The 20936-nt window shown below is 40.6% G+C and overlaps 1 protein-coding gene across 3 annotated transcripts in view; it reads right to left on the bottom strand.

The window, feature by feature from the left end:
- LOC115222060 overlaps positions 1-15332 on the bottom strand; it is a 62038-nt gene extending 46706 nt beyond the window's left edge. For 2 of the 3 annotated variants that reach the window (XM_029792163.2, XM_036511442.1), the window contains exons 1-7: positions 15047-15332; positions 11471-11599; positions 10354-10980; positions 8099-8486; positions 6074-6187; positions 3076-3366; positions 945-1253 (exon numbers count right to left, since the gene is read on the bottom strand). In XM_029792163.2, coding sequence (XP_029648023.2) covers positions 945-1253; positions 3076-3366; positions 6074-6187; positions 8099-8486; positions 10354-10980; positions 11471-11599; positions 15047-15319 — 2131 coding nt within the window. In that variant the 5' untranslated portion in view covers positions 15320-15332. The remainder of the gene's footprint in view (positions 1-944; positions 1254-3075; positions 3367-6073; positions 6188-8098; positions 8487-10353; positions 10981-11470; positions 11600-15046) is intronic. The other variant, XM_036511443.1, reaches the window with a different exon arrangement.
- Between the last annotated feature and the right edge of the window lie 5604 nt (positions 15333-20936).

Genomic DNA, 20936 nt, shown 5'->3' with positions numbered 1-20936 from the left:
TTAAATAAAGAAAATTAACCAAAAATAATTAAAGAGGAAAAATGATGGAATGGTCACTGATGGAATGCACTATTTGTGCTGAACTGGTATTTAAGCAACAATAACAGTAAATGAATATATCCATGAGCAAATGAGGGAGCCTCTATGAAGCCACTGAAATGGCTGCAAAGCAACAGCTAAATCTCCCTCAAAACATTCCATGCTAGCATGGAAAGCGGATGTTAAATGATGATGTTGATGATGAGACCTTTGGAAGTATGCTGTGCGTGAGAAGACCCAGCAGGACAAGTGAGACCATAACCCATGGCCTCTACACGGGATGTAGCCAGTCCACTTATGCATACCGTTCCTTCTTGGGACACAAAACGCTACTTGTGAAGACCTGTTGAGGCAAGTGAGAATCGAAATCGATCAACATCAATGGAAATTGCAGCTGTGATACTAGCGCCAGTGGCACGTAAGAGAACCATCCAAACGTGGCCGTTGCCAGCGCCGCCCCGACTGGCCTCGTGCCGGCGGCACATATAAAGCACCATCCGTTCGTGGCCGTTGCCAGCCTCGTCTGGCCCCTGTGCCGGTGGCACATAAAAAGCACCATCCGATCGTGGCCGTTTGCCAGACTCGTCTGGCACGTAAAAAGCACCCACTACACTCACGGAGTGGTTGGCGTTAGGAAGGGCATCCAGCTGTAGAAACACTGCCAGATCAGACTGGGCCTGGTGCAGCTTTCTGGCTTCCCAGACCCCAGTCGAACCGTCCAACTCATGCTAGCACAGAAAACGGATGCTAAACGATGATGATGATGATGATGATGAAGGCTGACAGGTTAAATATTACATACTTCTATGCACTGAATATTATTTGCACCTGAATATGTATCAAGCCTAATATCTCTTGGCATTTTTCAGGTGCCATCAAATATGGTAGGATTTAATTAAATTTACCTGCATCAACTGTTTCAATGGCAGATATTGTAGCTTGGTTGTGTATGGCATCGCTTGTTTTGATCTCAGCTAGTTCATTGCTCGTATCATCAACGGTTTCCATCTTGACTTGAATGTCACCTATAGAAGTGGTCGCAGAATCCGTGACGGTGGTGTTGGCGGCAACGGAGAGGGAGTCAGAGGAGCAGGCTGTCATCATTGGCGATGTCGCAGCGGTTGTCATGACAGTGTTGTTGTTGTCCACCTCCATCAGCAGCGTATCGGAATCGCTGGTCGGTTCCGTCTTGGACACGACATACGTCAGCGAATCTGCAAACAAATAAAAAAAAAAAACCGTGTTGGAAAAACACAGGTGTTTGGAGAAAGGAAGGAGTAATGAACAGGAGTAAGGGTTTGAGGAAAGGAGAGGAAGGGAAAAGAAAAAGAAAAAGGAAAATTAACAGACTCTTTTACACTTTAACTTGTTTCAGTCATTTGACTGCCGCCATGCTGAGCACCACCTTTAGTTGAACAAATCGACCCCAGGACTTATTCTTTGTAAGCCTAGTACTTATTCTATCGGTCTCTTTGCCGAACCGCTAAGTTACAGGGATGTAAACACACCACCATTGGTTGTTAAGCGATGTTGGTGGGACAAACACAGACACACAAACACACACATATATATATATATATATATTATATATATATATATACGATGGGCTTCTTTCAGTATCTGTCTACCAAATCCACTCACAAAGCTTTGGTTGGCCTGAGGCTATAGTAGAAGACACTTGTCCAATGATGATGTTGATGATGGTGGTGATGATGGTGGTGGTGATGATGGTGGTGGTGATGATGATGATGTGATGATGATGATGATGGTGATGTTGATGGTGATGATAATGTTGATGACGATGACGTTGATGGGGATGATGATAATGGTGATGATGATGATGGTGATGATGATGTTGATGATGATGATGATGATGATGTTGATGATGATGATGATGACGATGATGGTGGTGATGATTGTGGTTATGATGATGATGGTGATGATGATGATGACGATGTTGTAATGTGAGAACACTTAAATTTCATGCAAACATTATCAATAACGTTTTTTCCCCTCCCCAAGGTAATCCATCACAACACTGCATTGTCGTTGTCCACTTTCCCCGAGCTTTTGTAGGTTGGACAGTATTCGTTGAAGAGGAAGATTCTTTTTTTTCTACCATGGCTGGACGCTCTTCCTGTCAGCAACCCTCACCTGCTTCCAAGCAAGGCAACGTCGTCCCATGGTCAAGCATATTTCTGTAGAATGCTGGACACGAATGACAAAGCTTTGTATTGCAGTGACAGTCATTTAGAATTAACACGTGAGGTCAAAACGAGGACACACACGCACACACACACATCGGGCTTCCTTCAGTTTCTGTTCCACCAAATCCATTCAGAAGGATTGGGTTGGCCTAGGGCTTTAATAGAAGACATTAGTTTAAGCTGCCATCCAGTGGAACTCAACTTGAAACCGCATGGTTGGGGAGCAAGCTTTTTAAATGCAAAGCCATACCTGCACCTACCTATCTATTTGTCTATCTATCTATCTGTGTATCTATCTACCTGTCTGTCTTACCTGTGTTGTCTATTTGTCTATTTATCTATCTGTGTATCTACCTCTCTGTCTTACCTGTGTTGTCTATTTGTCTATCTATCTGTCTGTCTGTCTATCATTCTATCTTTCTACCTGTCTGTCTGTCTATGCACCTACCTATCTGTCTGTCTGTCTATCTATCTATTTTATGTCATCTATATGTCTGTCTTACTTATGTTGTCTACCTGTCTGTCTATCTATCTATCTATCATTTGTCTGTCTGTGTTGTCTATCTGTCTGTCTATCTATCTATCTATCTATCTATCTATCTATCTATCTATCTATCTATCTACCTACCTACCTACTACCTACCTACCTACCTAGCTACCTACCTACCTACCTACCTATCTACCTACCTACCTACCTACCTACCTACCTACCAATCTACCTACCTACCACCTGTCTGTCTACACACACCTACCCACACACACACACACAAAACACTAACAACATCAACAGCAATGGTAGTAGAAGCGTTTATCAACTGATTTGCGTTACCAGACATGGGTGTCGGTGCTGTTGTCTGCTGCAGCACGGTCAGGGTACTGGGCAGGAGAGACCTTGGACTTCTGTTGGCAATGTTGATGGTGCAGGCGACAGGATAAGGCGGCGACGGGAGGGGGCCTAGCTGGGCTTCGTACACTACCCCCGAATTGGCATCGTTGGAAGTGTTGCTGCTGGCGTTAGCAGGGACCGAGTCACCAGCAGTGGAGGCCTTTGATCCTTTGCTCCCAGAAGAACTTCGTTGCTTTTTCCTGACATTGGTCATGTTCCCATTGGCAGGGGTCTCTGGGGGAGAGAAATCAGCAAGAAGATAAAATTTAGTAACTACACAGATGCCAAGGCGACGGATAAATATTTATTTCTTTATGGCCCACAAGGGGCTAAACATAGAGGGGACAAACAAGCATAGACAAAGGGATTAAGTCGATTACATTGACCCCAGTGCATAAATGGAACTTATTTAATCGACCCCAAAAGGATGAACGGCAAGCTCACGACGGATAAATATATATTTTTGTTTTTTATTGCCCACAAGGGGCTAAACATAGAGGGGACAAACAAGGACAGACAAAGGGATTAAGTCGATTACATCGACCCCAGTGCGTATCTGGTACTTAATTTATCGACCCCGAAAGGATAAAAGGCAAAGTCGACCTCGGCAGAATTTGAACTCAGCACGTAGAGACAGACGAAATACCAATAAGCATTTCGCCCAGCATGCTAACGTTTCTGCCAGCTTGCCACCGGATAAATATATTATTAACTACAAAGGTGACTGTAGCACTGATGTTTTTGTGGCCGGGGGGTGAGGTAACATTTTTCTTTTGAGATGTTTATTTTATAATTAGGTACAGCAATGGCTGAGCAGTTAAGAAGTTTGCCTTGTAAATATGTGGTTTTGGGGTTAAGTTCCACTGTTTGGCGCATTAGAAAAGTGTCTTCCTCGGTAGACCAATGTCCTGGGAATGTATTAGTAGATGAATGCCAGCTGTATATTATATGTGTGTGTGTATGCGTAGGGTCTCTTTTCTTGACATCTTGTGATAGTCGTAAATGAGACCCACTGTCTTACAAGCGGTGTCATTCATTTCCAATCTTCTGCAAAAACATGTCTGGAAATATTACCTCGGCTGAAAACAAAGGAGGGTCAGCGACAGGAAGGGCATCCGGCCACAGAAAAATAAAAATCTGCCTCATCAAATTACATCTGACTCCCACACAGTCATGGAGACAGGGAACTTAAAATGATGAGGATGATGGAAAAAACAAAAATCTCCCAAAAATGGTGATTGTTAAAACATTTAATCATTTATTTCATTATGCACCTAAAACATATTGTATATATGCGCAGGTGTGGCCGTGTAGTACGAAGTTTGCTTCCCAACCACATGGTTGCGGGTTCAGTCCCACTGCGTAGGGCACCTTGGGCAAGTGTCTTCTATTATAGCCTCAGGCTGACCAAAGCCTTATGAGTGGATTTGGTAGATAGATACTACATATATATATATATATATATATATATATATACATATGTATATATATATATATTATATATATATATATAATATATATATATATATATATATATATATATGTATATATATATATGTACATATGTATATATATATATGTACATATGTGTATATATATATATTATATATATATATATGCGCGTGTGTGTGTGTATATATATATGTATTTGTGTGTCTGTGTTTCTCCCCCCCCTCACCATTGCTTGATAACCGATATTGGTGTGTTTACATCCCCGCAACTTAGTGGTTCGGCAAAAGGAGACCGATAGAATAAGTACTAGGCTTACAAAGAATAAGTCCAGGGGTCGATTATTGTTTGACTAAAGGTGGTGCTACAGCATGGCTGCAGTCAAATGACTGAAAAACATAGTAAAAGAAATAAAAAAACAAAAAAAAGCACACACACACATATGTATGTACTGTTATCATCATAGTTATGTGGCACAAGCACAGGTGAGGTCAGTTCTGGCAAGGTTTTTACAGCTGGATGTCCTTCCAAACACCAACCACTTTATAGTGTGGACTGGATGCTTTTAAGTGGCACCTGCACGGACAGAGTCACCAAGTACTTGCAAGATAAAAAACTTTTAAGAGGGGAGGAGGCATTGGAAGAGGTGATGATGAAAAGGTGGTGGTAGCACTAGGCCCCAAACCATGCAGTTAGGAAGAGAAATTCCTAACTGCAAGGGAAGGAAGACAATTGTGATAAGAAATGAGAATCATCATCATCATCATCATCGTTTAGCGTCCGCTCTCCATGCTAGCATGGGTTGGACGGTTCAACTGGGGTCTGGGAAGCCAGAAGGCTGCACCAGGCTCCAGTCTGATCTGGCAGTGTTTCTACAGCTGGATGTTCTTCCTAACGCCAACCACACTGTGAGTGTAGTGGGTGCTCTTTTACGTGCCACTGGCACAGTTGCCAGACGGGGCTGGCAAACGGCCACGGTCGGATGGTGCTTTTTATGTGCCACCAGCACGGGGGCCAGGCGAGGCTGGCAAATGGCCACGGTCGGATGGTGCTTTTTATGCACCACCAGCAGGGGAGCCAGGCGAAGCTGGCAACGGCCACGATCGGATGGTGCTTTTTACGTGCCACCGGTACGGAGGCCCGCCGGGGCGGCGCTGGCAACGCCCAGTTCGGATGGTTTGCTTAGGTGCCACCGGCTACAATTTCCATTGATATTGATCGATTCTCACTTGCCTCAACAGGTCTTCACAAGTAGAGTTTTGTGCCCCAAGAAGGAAAGGTATGCATAAGTGGACTGGCTACATCCCAGGTAGAGGCCATGGGTTATGGTCTCACTTGTCCTGCCGGGTCTTGACAAAAAAAAAAGGGTTGATGAAGATAAAAGGAAGAGAAGAGGGTAATGGAAGGAAGAGGAAGAAGATGAAGATAGAGAGAGAAAGAAGAACAACAACATAAGATTAATGAAGGGCTGTAAAAATAACTGGGTACTTACTGCTCTGGGTATCAGATTGACTAACAAACGTTTCTGTTAAGGGCATGTGACCGAATACAGCCTCGTATGGTGTGATGCGACCATGGGTTTTCACAAACTTTGTATTGGCTAAGTCTGAAAAGACAAGTGAAATATGGAATGATTTAGGGCATCAGATGAAGGCCTTGCAGCTAAGTCTAAAGTCTGTAGTCAACTATGAACTGCCCTTTAGCTAAAATGTGAGCCAAGAAAAGACCCTCCCACAATACTACTGCTACTTAAGGACCCTCCCACTATTCTACTACTTATTTATTTCAGCCAACAAATGGCCCTTCCTACTACATTACTGTTACTTATTTCAGCCATCAAAGGCCCCTCCCACTATACTGCTGCTGCTACTTAAGAACCCTCCCACTACACTACTGTTACTTATTTCATCAAACAAAGGCTCCTCCCACTATACTCCTACTGCTACTTAAGGACCCTCCCACCATTCTACTACTTATTTATTTCAGCCAACAAATGGCCCTTCCTACTACACTACTCTTACTTATTTCATCCAACAAAGGTCCCTCCCACTATACTTGAAGCTTGAACGAAAATATATTAATAGATTACTATTTTTAAATCTCACAACGTGAGATATTCAGCAACATTACTTTGGAGCAAAGATTTTTGCCACAACATAACATGGCAGTCCTGAGTGGGGGTGCTCAATTCCCTTGTTCGAAAAAATAAGGGCACAGATCGTGTCGTATAGCAAGCTGGAGATGATGTTTCCTGGGGCTAAATTACAGCAACATTCGTCCTAAACCAGGACTGCCATGCTATGTTGGCAAAAATTTTTACTCCGAAAATATGACGTGTAGGGGACACCGTATTTTGTTCTGCAAACATAATATGCTACAATGTTTATTAAACGTATTTATAATATACCTTATAGTATATTATGAGAGCAGAACAAGATACGGTGTCCCCTACACGTCATTAATATACATATAAAGACCCCTTCAGTCATGAATGACCGTGGGATTGCACCTAGAAAGTTTCCCTCCAAGGCACAAATCTTGGCAAGGTTGTTTTTATGGAAGACCAGCAGTCACTGATTCATATCAGCCTTCCCTCTCTACGCCACCGATGTTATCCAAAGGAAAGGCAAAGGCTGATACAGCTTGGCACCAGTGATGCCGTAACTCATTCCAACAGCTGAGTGAACTGGAACAACGTGAAATAAAGAACCTTGCTCAAGAACACAACATACAACCCAGTCTAGGAATGGAACTCACTATCTCATGATTGTAAGCCCGATGCTCTAACCACTGGATTATGTGCCTTCACAATATACATCATCATCATCATCATCATCGTTTAACGTCCGCTTTCCATGCTAGCATGGGTTGGACGGTTTTGACTGAGGGCTGGCAACCAGATGGCTGCACCAGGCTCCAGTCTTGATCTGGTAGAGTTTCTACAGCTGGATGCCCTTCCTAACGCCTATATAGTTTGGCTCCCGTGCTGGTGGCACATAAAAGCACCATCCGAATGTGGTCGATGCCAGCTCCCTCTAGCCTCTGTGTCAGTGGCATGTAAAAAGCACCCACTACACTCTCGGAGTGGTTGGCGTTAGGAAGGGCATCCAGCTGTAGAAACACTGCCAATGATGATGATGATATATATTCATACATACATATAAGCACAAACATGCATATTGGTTTCTAACTATATCGTTATATATATAAGTGAAGTTGTGTGAGAGTCTGTCTACTCCAATTTAGATTCCTAACCACTCCCACATTTTGCGGTGCAGTTTAACCAAAAGCGGGTATCTTATAGTCGTGATTCATATCGAGCCCTTCTGGGTATTAGTGCGCGTCTATGATTTAAAAAAAATTTACCATCATTTTACCCCATTTTTAATCCATTTTCGCTCGGTTTTATATAAGGGAAGTAACTCTCTAAAATGCTTATATAGTTATTTCCCTTACAAACCCGAGCAACGCCAGGCGATACTGCTAGTAGTTATATATAAGAAACTGTTAAATTTACATTGTAACTTTGAGAGATGACTTTCCCAAGAGTCTTGCGGAAGGGTTTTCAGATCTTCAAAAATTCTCCAATGTAATGGTCCTGATGACGCCAATGGATCTTCTAAGATACTTGTGGTAACATTAATTTGGGATGACCACACACGAAGCACCTCTTCCAGTTGTTCGGCAGCCTGCATGGTGCAGCCATTGTAGATTAACTGTCTTGGAGCGCCAAAGTAGGCGAATACGTTTTTGGCAATGCCCAATGCCAGTTCACTGATGTCTTTCTTACACAATGGCCAGAAGACGCTGTACTTTGACCAGAGGTCAACGTAATGTACCACTAGTGTAAACTGGTTAGATGGCACAGTTTCAGCTTGCAGCTCCTTGATATCAATGATGGTTACCTGGAAAATGACAAATATAACAGTATATATATATATATATATATATATATATATATATATATATATATATATATATATAAAATTATAGAATTTAAAAAAAAAAAATAACATATAACTAGATCTCAAAAAGTATAAAGTGAATGATAAATATATAATATAATAAGTAAAAACACTACGTGCATTTCATGGCTACAATTAAATTCGAATTACAATTAAGTTTAAATTCAATTGAAGTAAATTTGAATTAAATTTAAAGTCAATCTTCAGGTTAATGATAATAGTTAAATAAATAATCAAATAGAGTTAAACAATATTATTATTATATATAATCACCATCCAAATGTGGTCGATGCTAGCTCCCTCTGGCCCCTGTGCAAGTGACATGTAAAAAGCACTATCTGAATGTGATCAATGCCCATGCAGGTGGCACATAAAAAGCACTATCTGAAAGTGATTGATGCCAGGCCTGACTGGCTGGCTCCTGTGCTGGTGGCATGTAAAAAGCACCCACTACACTCTCAAAGTGGTTGGCATTAGAAAGGGCATCCAGCTGTAGAAACATTGCCAGATTAGATTGGAGCCTGGTACAGTCGCTGGCTCGGTCAAATCGTCCAACCCATGCCAGCATGGAAAATGGATGTTAAACAACGATGATGATATATATTGATTGTATAGGCTGAAATTACTATTATAACAAGTCCCTTAACCCCTTGGGGGTCGTTTGGACACTGCAGCTATGTTGCATATATAGGGCGAGAAAGCCTGGTGGAGCCCATCCCTCCCCAGGCTAAACTCATTTCTATAGCTGAGTGGACTGGAGCAACATGAAGTGAAGTATCTTGCTGAAGAAGACAACACACTGCCCGGTCCGGGAATCAAAACCACAATCTTACAACCATGAGTCCAACAGCTTAACCACTAAGCCACACACGCCTCCTCCATGTGAAATTATTGAGTATCAAACAACAAGGAGAGAAAAAAAGGAGTAGTTACATATGAAAATTATAAAAACTCCCAAATCTTGAATAGCAGGGTATTGAAGAGTATGAAGAATAACAAAAGCAAAACGGTTCGGCTGATATACACCCTCCAGCCTTCATCAGGTATCTGGGGGAAATTTCGAACCTGGGTTCTCATTCCTAAGGTATTTTATGATGTTATTATTATTATTATTATTATTCAGGTCACTGCCAGGAATTGAACTCGGAATCTTGGGGTTATGCCTGTGGGCAATTATGGAGCGAATTTTTAGGGCTTATAAATCTAATATTTTCCTATCCTTCCTTAATACTGGTTCCCATATGCTATTCATATCTGCACTCAGTCTGCTTAGCATATGTGCTGCTTCTTTTAGTTTTCGTATTTTCCAGTGGTGTTCTCTGTCTATTATTGTAACTTCATCCCACAGGGAATAATAATAATAATAATAATAATAATAATAATAATTTTAATTTTCGTTTTTTTTTTTTGGACATTCACTAGTACAACCCCCCGCCCCAATATATGGCACACTAGGCATAACAACAACATGAACTTCCAACCTGTTGTCTCTTGAGGTCTCTGGGTGAGACTTGGAGCCAACTTGTAAAGCGAAAGTTAGACATAGAATAATAATAATAATAATAATAATAATAATAATAACAACATTGAAAAATATCTTAGGAATGAGAACCCCAGTTTGAAATTTTCCCAAGATACCTGACAAAGGCTGGAGAGTATATCAGCCAAAACATTGTTAACAACAAACAAAATGAGGACAAATATCCGTCAAATGTAAATAATGTAAATAGTGTACATAATTCCTCATCTCTTAAATATAGAACTGAAAAAAAAAACACAGAAAAATATAAAAATTTAAACAACTCACTCTGCCAACAGCCATAAAGTAACTTGCCCTTAGAACATGCACGCGCTGGTTCTTAGTATAATCTCTGAAATTTGGTACAGAGCTATTCTTGGGTCCTGCCAATGAATATGTAATTGGTAAATGATGTCGGGTGCGGACGTAGTCGTGATCTTGCTGTGATGGTCTCTCTCCAAAAATCTTATTGCTTATTTTGATATTGGTGTTAGCTTTGGGTTGACGAGCTAAAGTCGTTTCTCTTGTTGTTGCGGTTGTCATCGCTGTTGATGTCCTCTTTGCTTTTCGTGTTGATGTCTCTGTCTTTTTTGCTGTCGCTTTTGTCTTTTTCGCTGATGTAACCTTCGTTTTTGTTTTTGCTTTGACTGTTGTTGTTGTTGTTGTCGTGGTTTTGGCCTTCGCTCGAGCCGCCTTCCTCATCGTTGTCGGTGATTTCTTCACCTTTTTCGGTTTTTCTTTCTTGATGTATTTTCCCGGGTTCTGTTGGCACTTTGGGTCGGCAGGGATGTCGTCTTCATATTTCAGACAGAAGAGGGAGATGTTCTCTTCGGCCACGGAACCGGCGCAGACTGGACACATCTTCATGAACTTCAGCACCACCTCGCAGGGGATGTGTGAATAATTGCGTTTCAACTAAAGAGGAACAAAGAAAATGGGAAAAAGAATTAGAGAGAGAGGAAGGAGAGAGAGAGGGAGAGAGAGAGAGAGAGAGAGAGAAGGGAAGAAGAGAGTGGGAGGGATAGAGAGGTGGAAAGAGTAGGAGGGATAGAGAGGAGAGAGTGGGGGAGAGAAAAGGAAGAGAGTGGGAGGAAGAGAAAAGAGGGAGAGAGTAGGAGATAGCGAGGTAGGGATAGAGGAGAGAGTGGGAGGGATAGAGAGGGAGGGCCAGAGAGGAGGGAAATAGTGGGGGATAGAGAGGGAGAAAGAGAGAGGAAGGGAAAGAGTGGGAAGAAGAGAGTGGGAGGGAGAGAGTGGGAGGAAGAGAGTGGGAAGGATAGAAGGGGAGGGATAGAGGGGGAGGAAGAGAGAATGAGTTATACAGAAGTAGGGCATTTGAAGAGAAATATGGCATCAAAAAAGCAAAGAATGAAATTTGCAAGAAGGAATATAAAGAAGATCCTACTTGAAATATTGTCTTCTCAAAGCCTATGTGATTTCTGCTGCCATGTTGGCTGTGTGCTTTGTAGATCATGTCAAAGAATTCTTCTTTGAGCACGACACGCCGGAATCGTCCAAACAAGTCATCATTAAGCTGCAAAAAACGGAAATTATACAGAAACATCAAGTGGCTTGAAATATTTTGTTTTAACGGTGAAACTCATGCTTGCATGGGTCAAATGAAATTCGTTGAGGCAGATTAATCTTTGGCCATTCCTGCCACTTAACTCTCTTCTTGTTTCCAAGTAGGGCAATGTTTCCATACGACTGGACATGTTTTTCAAGGAAGACTGGAAATGAATGGCACTGCTTGTACGACATTGACAGGCATAACATAATGTCAAGACTAACATATACCCAAACATATATATCACCATCCGAACGTGGCCGATGCCAGTGCTGCCTTGACTGGCTTCTGTGCCAGTGGCACGTAAAAAGCACCAACTGATCATGGCCGTTGCCAGCCTCCCCTGGCACCTAAAAAAGCATCATCCATACATGGCTGATGCCAGCGCTGCCTTGACTGGCTTCCGTGCCGGTGGCACGTAAAAAGCACCCACTACACTCCCGGAGTGGTTGGTGTTAGGAAGGGCATCCAGCTGTAGAAACACTGCCAGATCAGACTGGAGCCTGGTGCAGCCTCCTGGCTTCCCAGACCCCGGTCGAGCCGTCCAACCCATGCTAGCATGGAAAACAGACGTTAAATGATGATGAATATATATAATTATACACACACACATATATATATATAAACATACATACACACACACACACACATACATATATATATATATATAATTAATAATATCAGGGTAATAAAGATTTTAGAAATTTTTACTACCAGTGGCCTAGTGTATAGAAAAATTAGTCCAGGAAATAGATGGTAAATGTTTTTATTTTTCATTCCCTTCGAGAATTTATCCATAATTAGTGGTTTGGACTTTAGCTGTTTCTTCTAGTCGAGCAAATCGACCCCAGGACTTATTCTTTGTAAGCCCAGTACTTATTCTATTGGTCTCTTTTGCCGAACCGCTAAGTTATGCGGACGTAAACACACCACCATTGGTTGTCAAGCGATGTTGGGGGGACAAACACAGACACAAACATACACACACACATACATATATATATATATATATACATATATACGACAGGCTTCTTTCAGTTTCCGTCTACCAAATCCACTCACAAAGCTTTGATTGACCTGAAGCTATAGTAGAAGACACTTGCCCAAGGTGCCACACAGTAGGACTGAACCCAGAACCACGTGGTTGGTAAGCAAGCTACTTACCACACAGCCTCTCCTGCGCCAACACATCTGCCTCTGTACTTAGTAGAGATAAAGGCATCCTGAATGTTATTTTAGCAAGTTGAAAGTGATGTCTTTTGTGGTATAAACCATTTACTATTTCTGTGGTGCCCCCCCCCCCGCCTCATCCTTCCTTTTAATGGTTAATCCAGTGCTGACTGGGGTCGATGTAATTGACTTAATACCATGCCCTGAAATCGCTGCCCTTGTGCCAAAATTTGAAGCTGATATTACAGGGAATATAAAGGCAAAGCTGTTGAATAGAGTCCCCTCCCACCACCGTTTCTTTTTTATTTTTAGTTTCTTCTTCAAAAATTTCTTTGGTTTTTTAGATTTCCAACAACAGTGGAGATTACAAGTGTGCAAAAAAGACAAAAAAAAAACAAAAACGAGAACTAAAATTTTTATAATTAAAATTTTTACTCCACCCATCATTTGTTATTTAAAAAAAAATTTTTTTTGAATTTGTTTTTTGAAAATCCTATTTCAAAAAATACAGAGATTTCAATTCTCAAAAAAAAAAAAAAAGAAATAAAAAAAAACAAATAAAAATGAAAAAGACCCCTCCTCCCAAAAAATCAAAATACGATTTTCTCTACCCCGCCGAAAATCAATATCGGTTTTCAGTTTTAGTTTGTGATCATAACCCAAAAAACCGCCAATATATACGATTACAAAACCAAAACAACAACAAAACCACGATTTTCATGTTAATCTAAAAGAAAAAAAAACAACAACAACAAAACGTACACACACACACAAAAAATAAAATATAACCCATTTTCGCAAAAGACGAAAAAATATCTGGAGAGAGAGAAACTCAATACATTTGAAAACTTTTCTAAATATCAATTTCAACATTAGATTCTTCAAATAGTTTTAGCATTCATCATATTTATAATAATTGTACAAATAATTACAACTTTGTAATTCCTTATTAGTTCTTTATATAACTAATTATGCGTAAACGAAAAGCTGACTCCAATCAGAATTACGCACACGGGTCTTATAATATTTATTTTAATTAATACGCGAAGCGGGCCGCAAGTTGGCAGACTGGTTAACCCACCAGGCAAAAATGCTTAGCGAAGTTCTGAGTTCAAATTCAGCCGAGATCGACTTGATCTTTTATCCTCTCGGGGTTCGACAAAATAAGTAAGTACCCGTCGAACTCTGGGACCCGATGCAACCGACTTACCCCCAACTACTCCGAAATTGCTGGGCTCGTGGCCAAAATTTAAAATCCGTAATGACATAATTACAACTTTGTAATTCCTTATTAGTTCTTTATATAAATAATTATGCGTAAACGAAAATCTGACTCCAATCAAAATTACACACACGGGTCTTATAATATTTATTTCAATTAATACGCGAAGCGGGCCGCAAGCTGGCAGACTCGTTAACCCACCAGGAAAAAAATGCTTAGCGAAGTTCTGAGTTCAAATTCAGCCGAGAACGACTTGATCTTTTATCCTCTCGGGGATCGACAAAATAAGTAAGTACCCGTCGAACTCTGGGGCCCGATGCAACCGACTTACCCCCAACTACTCCGAAATTGCTGGACTTGTGGCCAAAATTTAAAATCCCGTAATGACATACAGAGACGTCCCGGGGAAAAAAGTAAAAGTTTTTGCCATAACTAAAAGATTTAATACCAAACGAAATTAAGAGCAACGTTGCAATTATTTTATGCAAGTAAAATTATCCCCAAAATGTCCCTTAAAAGTGAACAAACAGAAGACTAAGATGATATAAACACATATATTTTTGTACCATTACATATACATTCACACGCATAATCACACACACACAGTGGTTACAGTCACATACACACATATAGTCACACACACGCATACGCTCACATACAGTGGTTACATTCACACATATATATATATTCACATACACACATATACAGTCACACGCACACTCACACACAGTGGTTAGTCACACATATATATTCACATATACACATAGTCACGCATACGCTCACATACAGTGGTTACATTCACACGCATACTCACACACACAGTGGTTACATTCACACATATACATTCACATACACACATATAGTCACACACACATATACAGTGACACACACGCATACGTTCACACACCGAGGTTAAAACTGTACATTAGATGTGTTTATTTGTTCGCCGAGGCAATCCATAATTTCCACGGTCCAAACACAAACCAACGCGATCATTAACAACAAATTAAAACTCAACGAACCCTATTTGCGGTTTTCCGGCCCTTTTTCACTGTACACAAGACATTCTTTAATTGAAGTAAAGGGAAATCTTGGAGTTGGATTTTGTCCTGCTTCACATAAGACGTGATTTCCGAGTCAGAAAAGTCTGGATCGTTCTGAAGGACTTTCAAGATTCGTCCAGCTTTCTCTTGCGAGATGACACAATCGGTGGGAGTGTCTGTTAAATACTGGTCAATGCATTTATTGAATATTTCTTTGAACTCGGCCAAGCTTTTCGGTCGATCTCCCTCCATAATGTTTTGTATAACGGCCATTGTTAATCTTCAAACACTAAAGATTTAGCAATCGAAGGGAGGCTATCATAAACTTTATTTTGCAAGAATTTCGTCCCTTTAATTAGTCTGTTCTTCAAAAAAAAAAAAAAAAAAATGACCGTCCCGAAATATTAGGTTGTCCCAAAAGTTCGTAAACACTTGCGAAAATTGAATTTTTACTCGCCAAGTACTAACAAAAACAACAAAAATTATTCCTCAAAATAAAGACCATTATTTTCAAAGACTTTCTACGAACTTTTGGGACAACCTTATATAATTTTATGTTTTTACTTTTACGGTGGAACTTCAGAATTGGCATTCACTCTTTACTGCTGTTGTATCTGGATCTTATTCTAACGACATCCTTTCTTGAGTAGCTTAGTTATGAGAATGTAAACAATGTCTGCCGTTACGTTCTGAGTTCAAATTTCGCCGAGGTCAACTTTGCCTTTCGTCCTTTCGGGGTCGATTAAATAAGTACCAGTTACGCACTGGGGATGATATAATCGACTTGATCCGTTTGTCTGTCCTTGTTTGTCCTCTCTGTGTTTAGCCCCTTGTGGGTAGTAAAGAAATAGGTATTTCGTCTGCCGTTACGTTTTGAGTTCAAATTCCGCCAAGGTCGACTTTGCCGTTCATCCTTTCGGGGTCGATAAAGTAAGTACCAGTTACGCACTGGGGTCGATGTAATCAACTTAATTCGTTTGTCTGTCCTTGTTTGCCCCCTCTGCGTGTAGCCCCTTGTGTTAACCTCAGTGTGTGTGACTATATGCGTGTGTGTGACTGTATATGTGTGTATGTGTGAATGCAACCACTGTGTGTGTGTGCGTGTGAATGTAACCACTGTATGTGAGCGTATGCGTGTGTGTGAATGTAACCACTGTGTATGTGTGTGAGTGTGCGTGTGAATGTATATGTAATGGTACTAAAATATATGTGTGTATATCATCTTAGTCTTCTGTTTGTTGACTCTTAGTAAAGAAATAGGTATTTCGTCTGCCGTTACGTTCTGAGTTCAAATTTCGCCGAGGTCGACTTTGGCTTTCATCCTTTCACGGTCGATAAATTAAGTACCAGTTACGCACTGGGGTCTATGTAATCGACTTAATCCCTTTGTCTGTCCTTGTTTGTCCTCTCTGTGTTTAGCTCCTTGTGGGTAGTAAAGAAATAGGTATTTCGTCTGTCGCTACGTTCTGAGTTCAAATTCCGCCGAGGTCGACTTTGCCTTTCATCCTTTCGGAGTCGATAAATTAAGTACCAGTTACGCACTGGGGTCGATATAATCGACTTAATCCGTTTGTCTATCCTTGTTTGTCCTCTCTGTGTTTAGCCCCTTGTGAGTAGTAAAGAAATAGGTGGGCCGGTAGGGTGTATTTGCCACGATCTCCAATTAGAGGTTCCCGGTTTAGCAAGGATCGGCCTCAAGATAAACTCGTCCAAATCGGAGGTCGTGAACGTCAACTACGACGCAGAGGGCTCTGCGGCCTCCGTCTCGGACGTATGTTCTCTACTTCACCATACACAGGTGACCCCAAAAGATGACGTCCTTATCCTCGGTTCGCCCTTCATCCCGCCCGCTATTCTGTCCACCCTCCGATCTAAGCTTCTTCAGCTTGAAAGAGTGGCTGATAGGCTGAAGAAAATAATCGACGCACACCCAACACTGTTCCTGTTAAGGAACTGCTTCGTCTTGTTAAAATTATTGTATACCCTCCGCAGTGGCCCTTGCTACAACCTCATATCTCACCTCACGGACCTCAACGCCCGTATCCAAAGAGCCGCCGAAGAGACATGCAACGTTCGGTTTTATGACATTGGATGACAACAAGCCACCTTACCCAGCAAATATGACCTCGGCCTTCGATCTCCTGTTTCACTGGCCCTCTCTTTGCTCTTTACTCTTTTACTTGTTTCAGTCATTTGACTGCGGCCATGCTGGAGCACTGCCTTTAGTCCAGCAAATCGACCCCGGGACTTATTCTTTTAAGCCCAGTACTTATTCATCGGTCTCTTTTTGCCGAACCGCTAAGTGACGGGGACGTAAACACACCAGCATCGGTTGTCAAGCAATGCTAGGGGGACAAACACAGACACACACACACACACACACACACACACACACACACACATATATATATATATACGACGGTCTTCTTTCAGTTTCCGTCTACCAAATCCACTCACAAGGCATTGGTCGGTCCGGGGCTATAGCAGAAGACACTTGCCCAAGATGCCACGCAGTGGGACTGAACCCGGAACCATGTGGTTGGTTAGCAAGCTACTTACCACACAGCCACTCCTGCGCCTGCCGGCTTTTCTCTTGTACGTGACCACTCACCGTATCCTCATTGCCGAGGAAGTCCAAGGCACATTGTGTTCCACGGCAAAGCCCAAAGCACGCTGTATCAAGGCACATTGTTTGAAGGTCCGGCATGTGACACAGCGAGGTTCAAGACGACACCGTCTGTCACAACTGAAGTCCAAGGCACCACGTTTGTTATGGCAGTACTCTTACGATTCCATTAGGAATCGAGGGTCCAAGGATAAAAAAAAGCTATATGCTATGTGTAGTTAACGACATATGCTTTTTAAAAATTAACGATACTGCCCTCCTTCCACCACCACCACCACCACCACCACCACCATTGAGCAAAGCTCTCAACAGTTATGATGGCTGATGTTTGTTGCCTTGACAAATTTTCCGACCTGTTTTCATTTAATATTTCGTCCATGTTGCTGATTCGTAGCTAATTAACTCAAAATACACAATGCACACACACACACACATACATACATACACACACACACACATACATAATACATACATACATACATACATACATACATACATACATACATACATATACATATATATATGTATAATATGTATATATGTATATATATATATATATATATATAATATTATTATATATATGTATATATGTATGTATATATATATATATATATATATATATATATAATATAATAATATATATATATATGTAATACAATATATATATATATATATATGTGTGTGTATTTATATATATATATATATTATATATAAATACATATATAATATATTATATTTGTATTATATATAGATATACATATATATAATATATATATATATATATATATATATATATTATTATATATAATATATATATATATATATATATACATATATATATAATATATATACATATAATATATACATATATATATATATGTATGTATATGTATGTATTTTTTGGGAGTAGGGAATTGTGCTTAGATTACAATGTAATATTTACAAACCATACCAAAGGTAATTTAATTGCAATTACCTGCATATAGCGTACGTTTATCCGCACCCAACCAGTTTGACTGCTTTCACCGAAGCAGATGACGTAGCGACCGTCGCTGAGTTTCAACAATTGATGTTTGGTATCCAAAGTGTCGTCGCCGACTCTAACATCTCGCTTAACAACAACAAAAACAACGGTAAAGCACTTCAATTGTCGATATTGTTATTTCTAGCACACATCGTATGATGATGGCGATGATGATGGTGGTGGTGATGATGATGCTGATGATGATAATGATGATAATGATGATGATGGTGATGGTGATGGTGACGATGATGATGAGGATGAGGATGATGATGATGGTGATGATGATGATGATGATGATGATGATGATGATGATGATGATGATGGTGATGATGATGATGATAATGATGATGGTGATGATGATGACTATGATGAGCATGATGATAATGATGATGATGACGATGCCTATGAGGATGATGGTGATGATGATGATGATGATGACTACGATGATGATAATGATGATGATGATGATGAGTATGATGATGACGACGCTGATGATGGTGATGATGACGATGCTGTTGTTGCTGTTAATGATGATTGCTTCAAATTTTGGCACAGGGCCAGCAAATTCGAGGTGGGTGGGGGATAGGTCGATTACATGCCCCCCCCCTCCATCCCCAGTGTTCGACTGGTTCTTAATTTATCGGCCCCGAAAAGATGAAAGGCAAAGTCGACTTCGACGGAATTTGAACCCGGAAAGTAAGGACGGACCAAGTGCCGCTAAGCGTGCCAACGATTCTTCCTATCTTGCCACCTTCTCTAATAATAATAATAATAATAATAATAATAATGATGATGATAATAATAATAACAATAATAATAATAATGATGATAATAATAATAACAATAATAATAATAATAATAACAATAATAACAATAACAACAACAACAACAATAATAACAACAACAATGATAATAATAATAATAATAATAATAATTAATAATAATAATAATAATAATAATAATCCCTTCTGCAGTAGGTACAAGGGGCAGAATTGGGCCACATCGATTCACCAATGCAGGTCTCATTTTTTGCAAGTGAGCATGGATTTCAGCGAGTTGATTGCAGTAAACCTCTGCTGTAATGATCTGATTGGCTTCCAGAAAGCTATAATGGACAACCCCAATTGTAGATCGCCAGACAGTCACCATAATCTTTTGCTGATGCAACTTCGGCTTTGGGAAAAGTTTGGGGGACTCATCACGATCAAACCATTGACCTGATTGTTGATGGTTATCATAAAGGATCCACTTTTCGTCACAAGTGACCATTCGGTCAAGAAAAGGATCATTCGTGTTTAGCAGAAAGAGCATCGAGCATATTTCAAAACACCGAACTTTTTGATTTTCATTGAGCTCATGCGGTACCCATTTCTCGAGCTTTTTCACTTAACAATCTTCTGCAGATTGCGTGAGACCGTTGCAATACCAACACCAAGTGCTTGACACATTTCTCTGACACTTTGATGTAGGTTTTGTTCAACAATTGCCTTCAATTGTTCATTTTCAAGACTGCATGACCGTCCTCTACCTTCTTCATCTTCAAGGCTCTCATCACCACTACGAAATTTCTGAAACTACCTTCGTACTGTGCGATCACTCGTGGACCCATCTCCCCATACTCTGTTGATATTGGCAGCAGTTTGGGAGGCATTGTGCCCAAGCTTGAACTCATGCAAAAAAAAAAATGTAGGCTTCAAGAATGTTTTCTGCCTGAAATAAGTAGAAAATTATTAAAGAGTACACATCAATTATTAAGTAAATTCACCTAAAATATAATTAAAATACTATGATAAAATTGCATTTCAGAACACGATATTTAGAGTGGCCTTTGTTTTCGGAACAACCTAATAGTTGGCAGAATCGGGTGAGCGCTTTCCATATTTATTCCAGGTCTCAACGATCCGAGTTCAAGCCAGACGAGATAATCTGGCTTGATTCCATCGACCTCGGCGGAATTTGAACTCAGAACGTAACGGCAGACGAAATACCGCTAAGCATCTCGCCCGGCGTGCTAACGTTTCTTATTTCTTTATTGCCCACAAGGGGCTAAACATAGAGGGGACAAACAGGGACAGACAAACGGATTAAGTCGATTACATTGATCCCAGTGCGTAACTGGTACTTTATCTATCCCGAAAGGATGAAAGGCAAAGTCGACCTCGGCGGAATTTGAACCCAGAACGTAACGGCAGACGAAATACCTATTTCAACCTATTTCT

This window comes from Octopus sinensis, linkage group LG19 (genome assembly GCF_006345805.1).
Source record: "Octopus sinensis linkage group LG19, ASM634580v1, whole genome shotgun sequence".
In the NCBI taxonomy this organism is placed as follows: Eukaryota; Metazoa; Mollusca; class Cephalopoda; order Octopoda; family Octopodidae; genus Octopus; species Octopus sinensis.
Note: the sequence above shows the minus strand (reverse complement) of the source record. Positions and strands in the feature narration are given on the sequence as shown.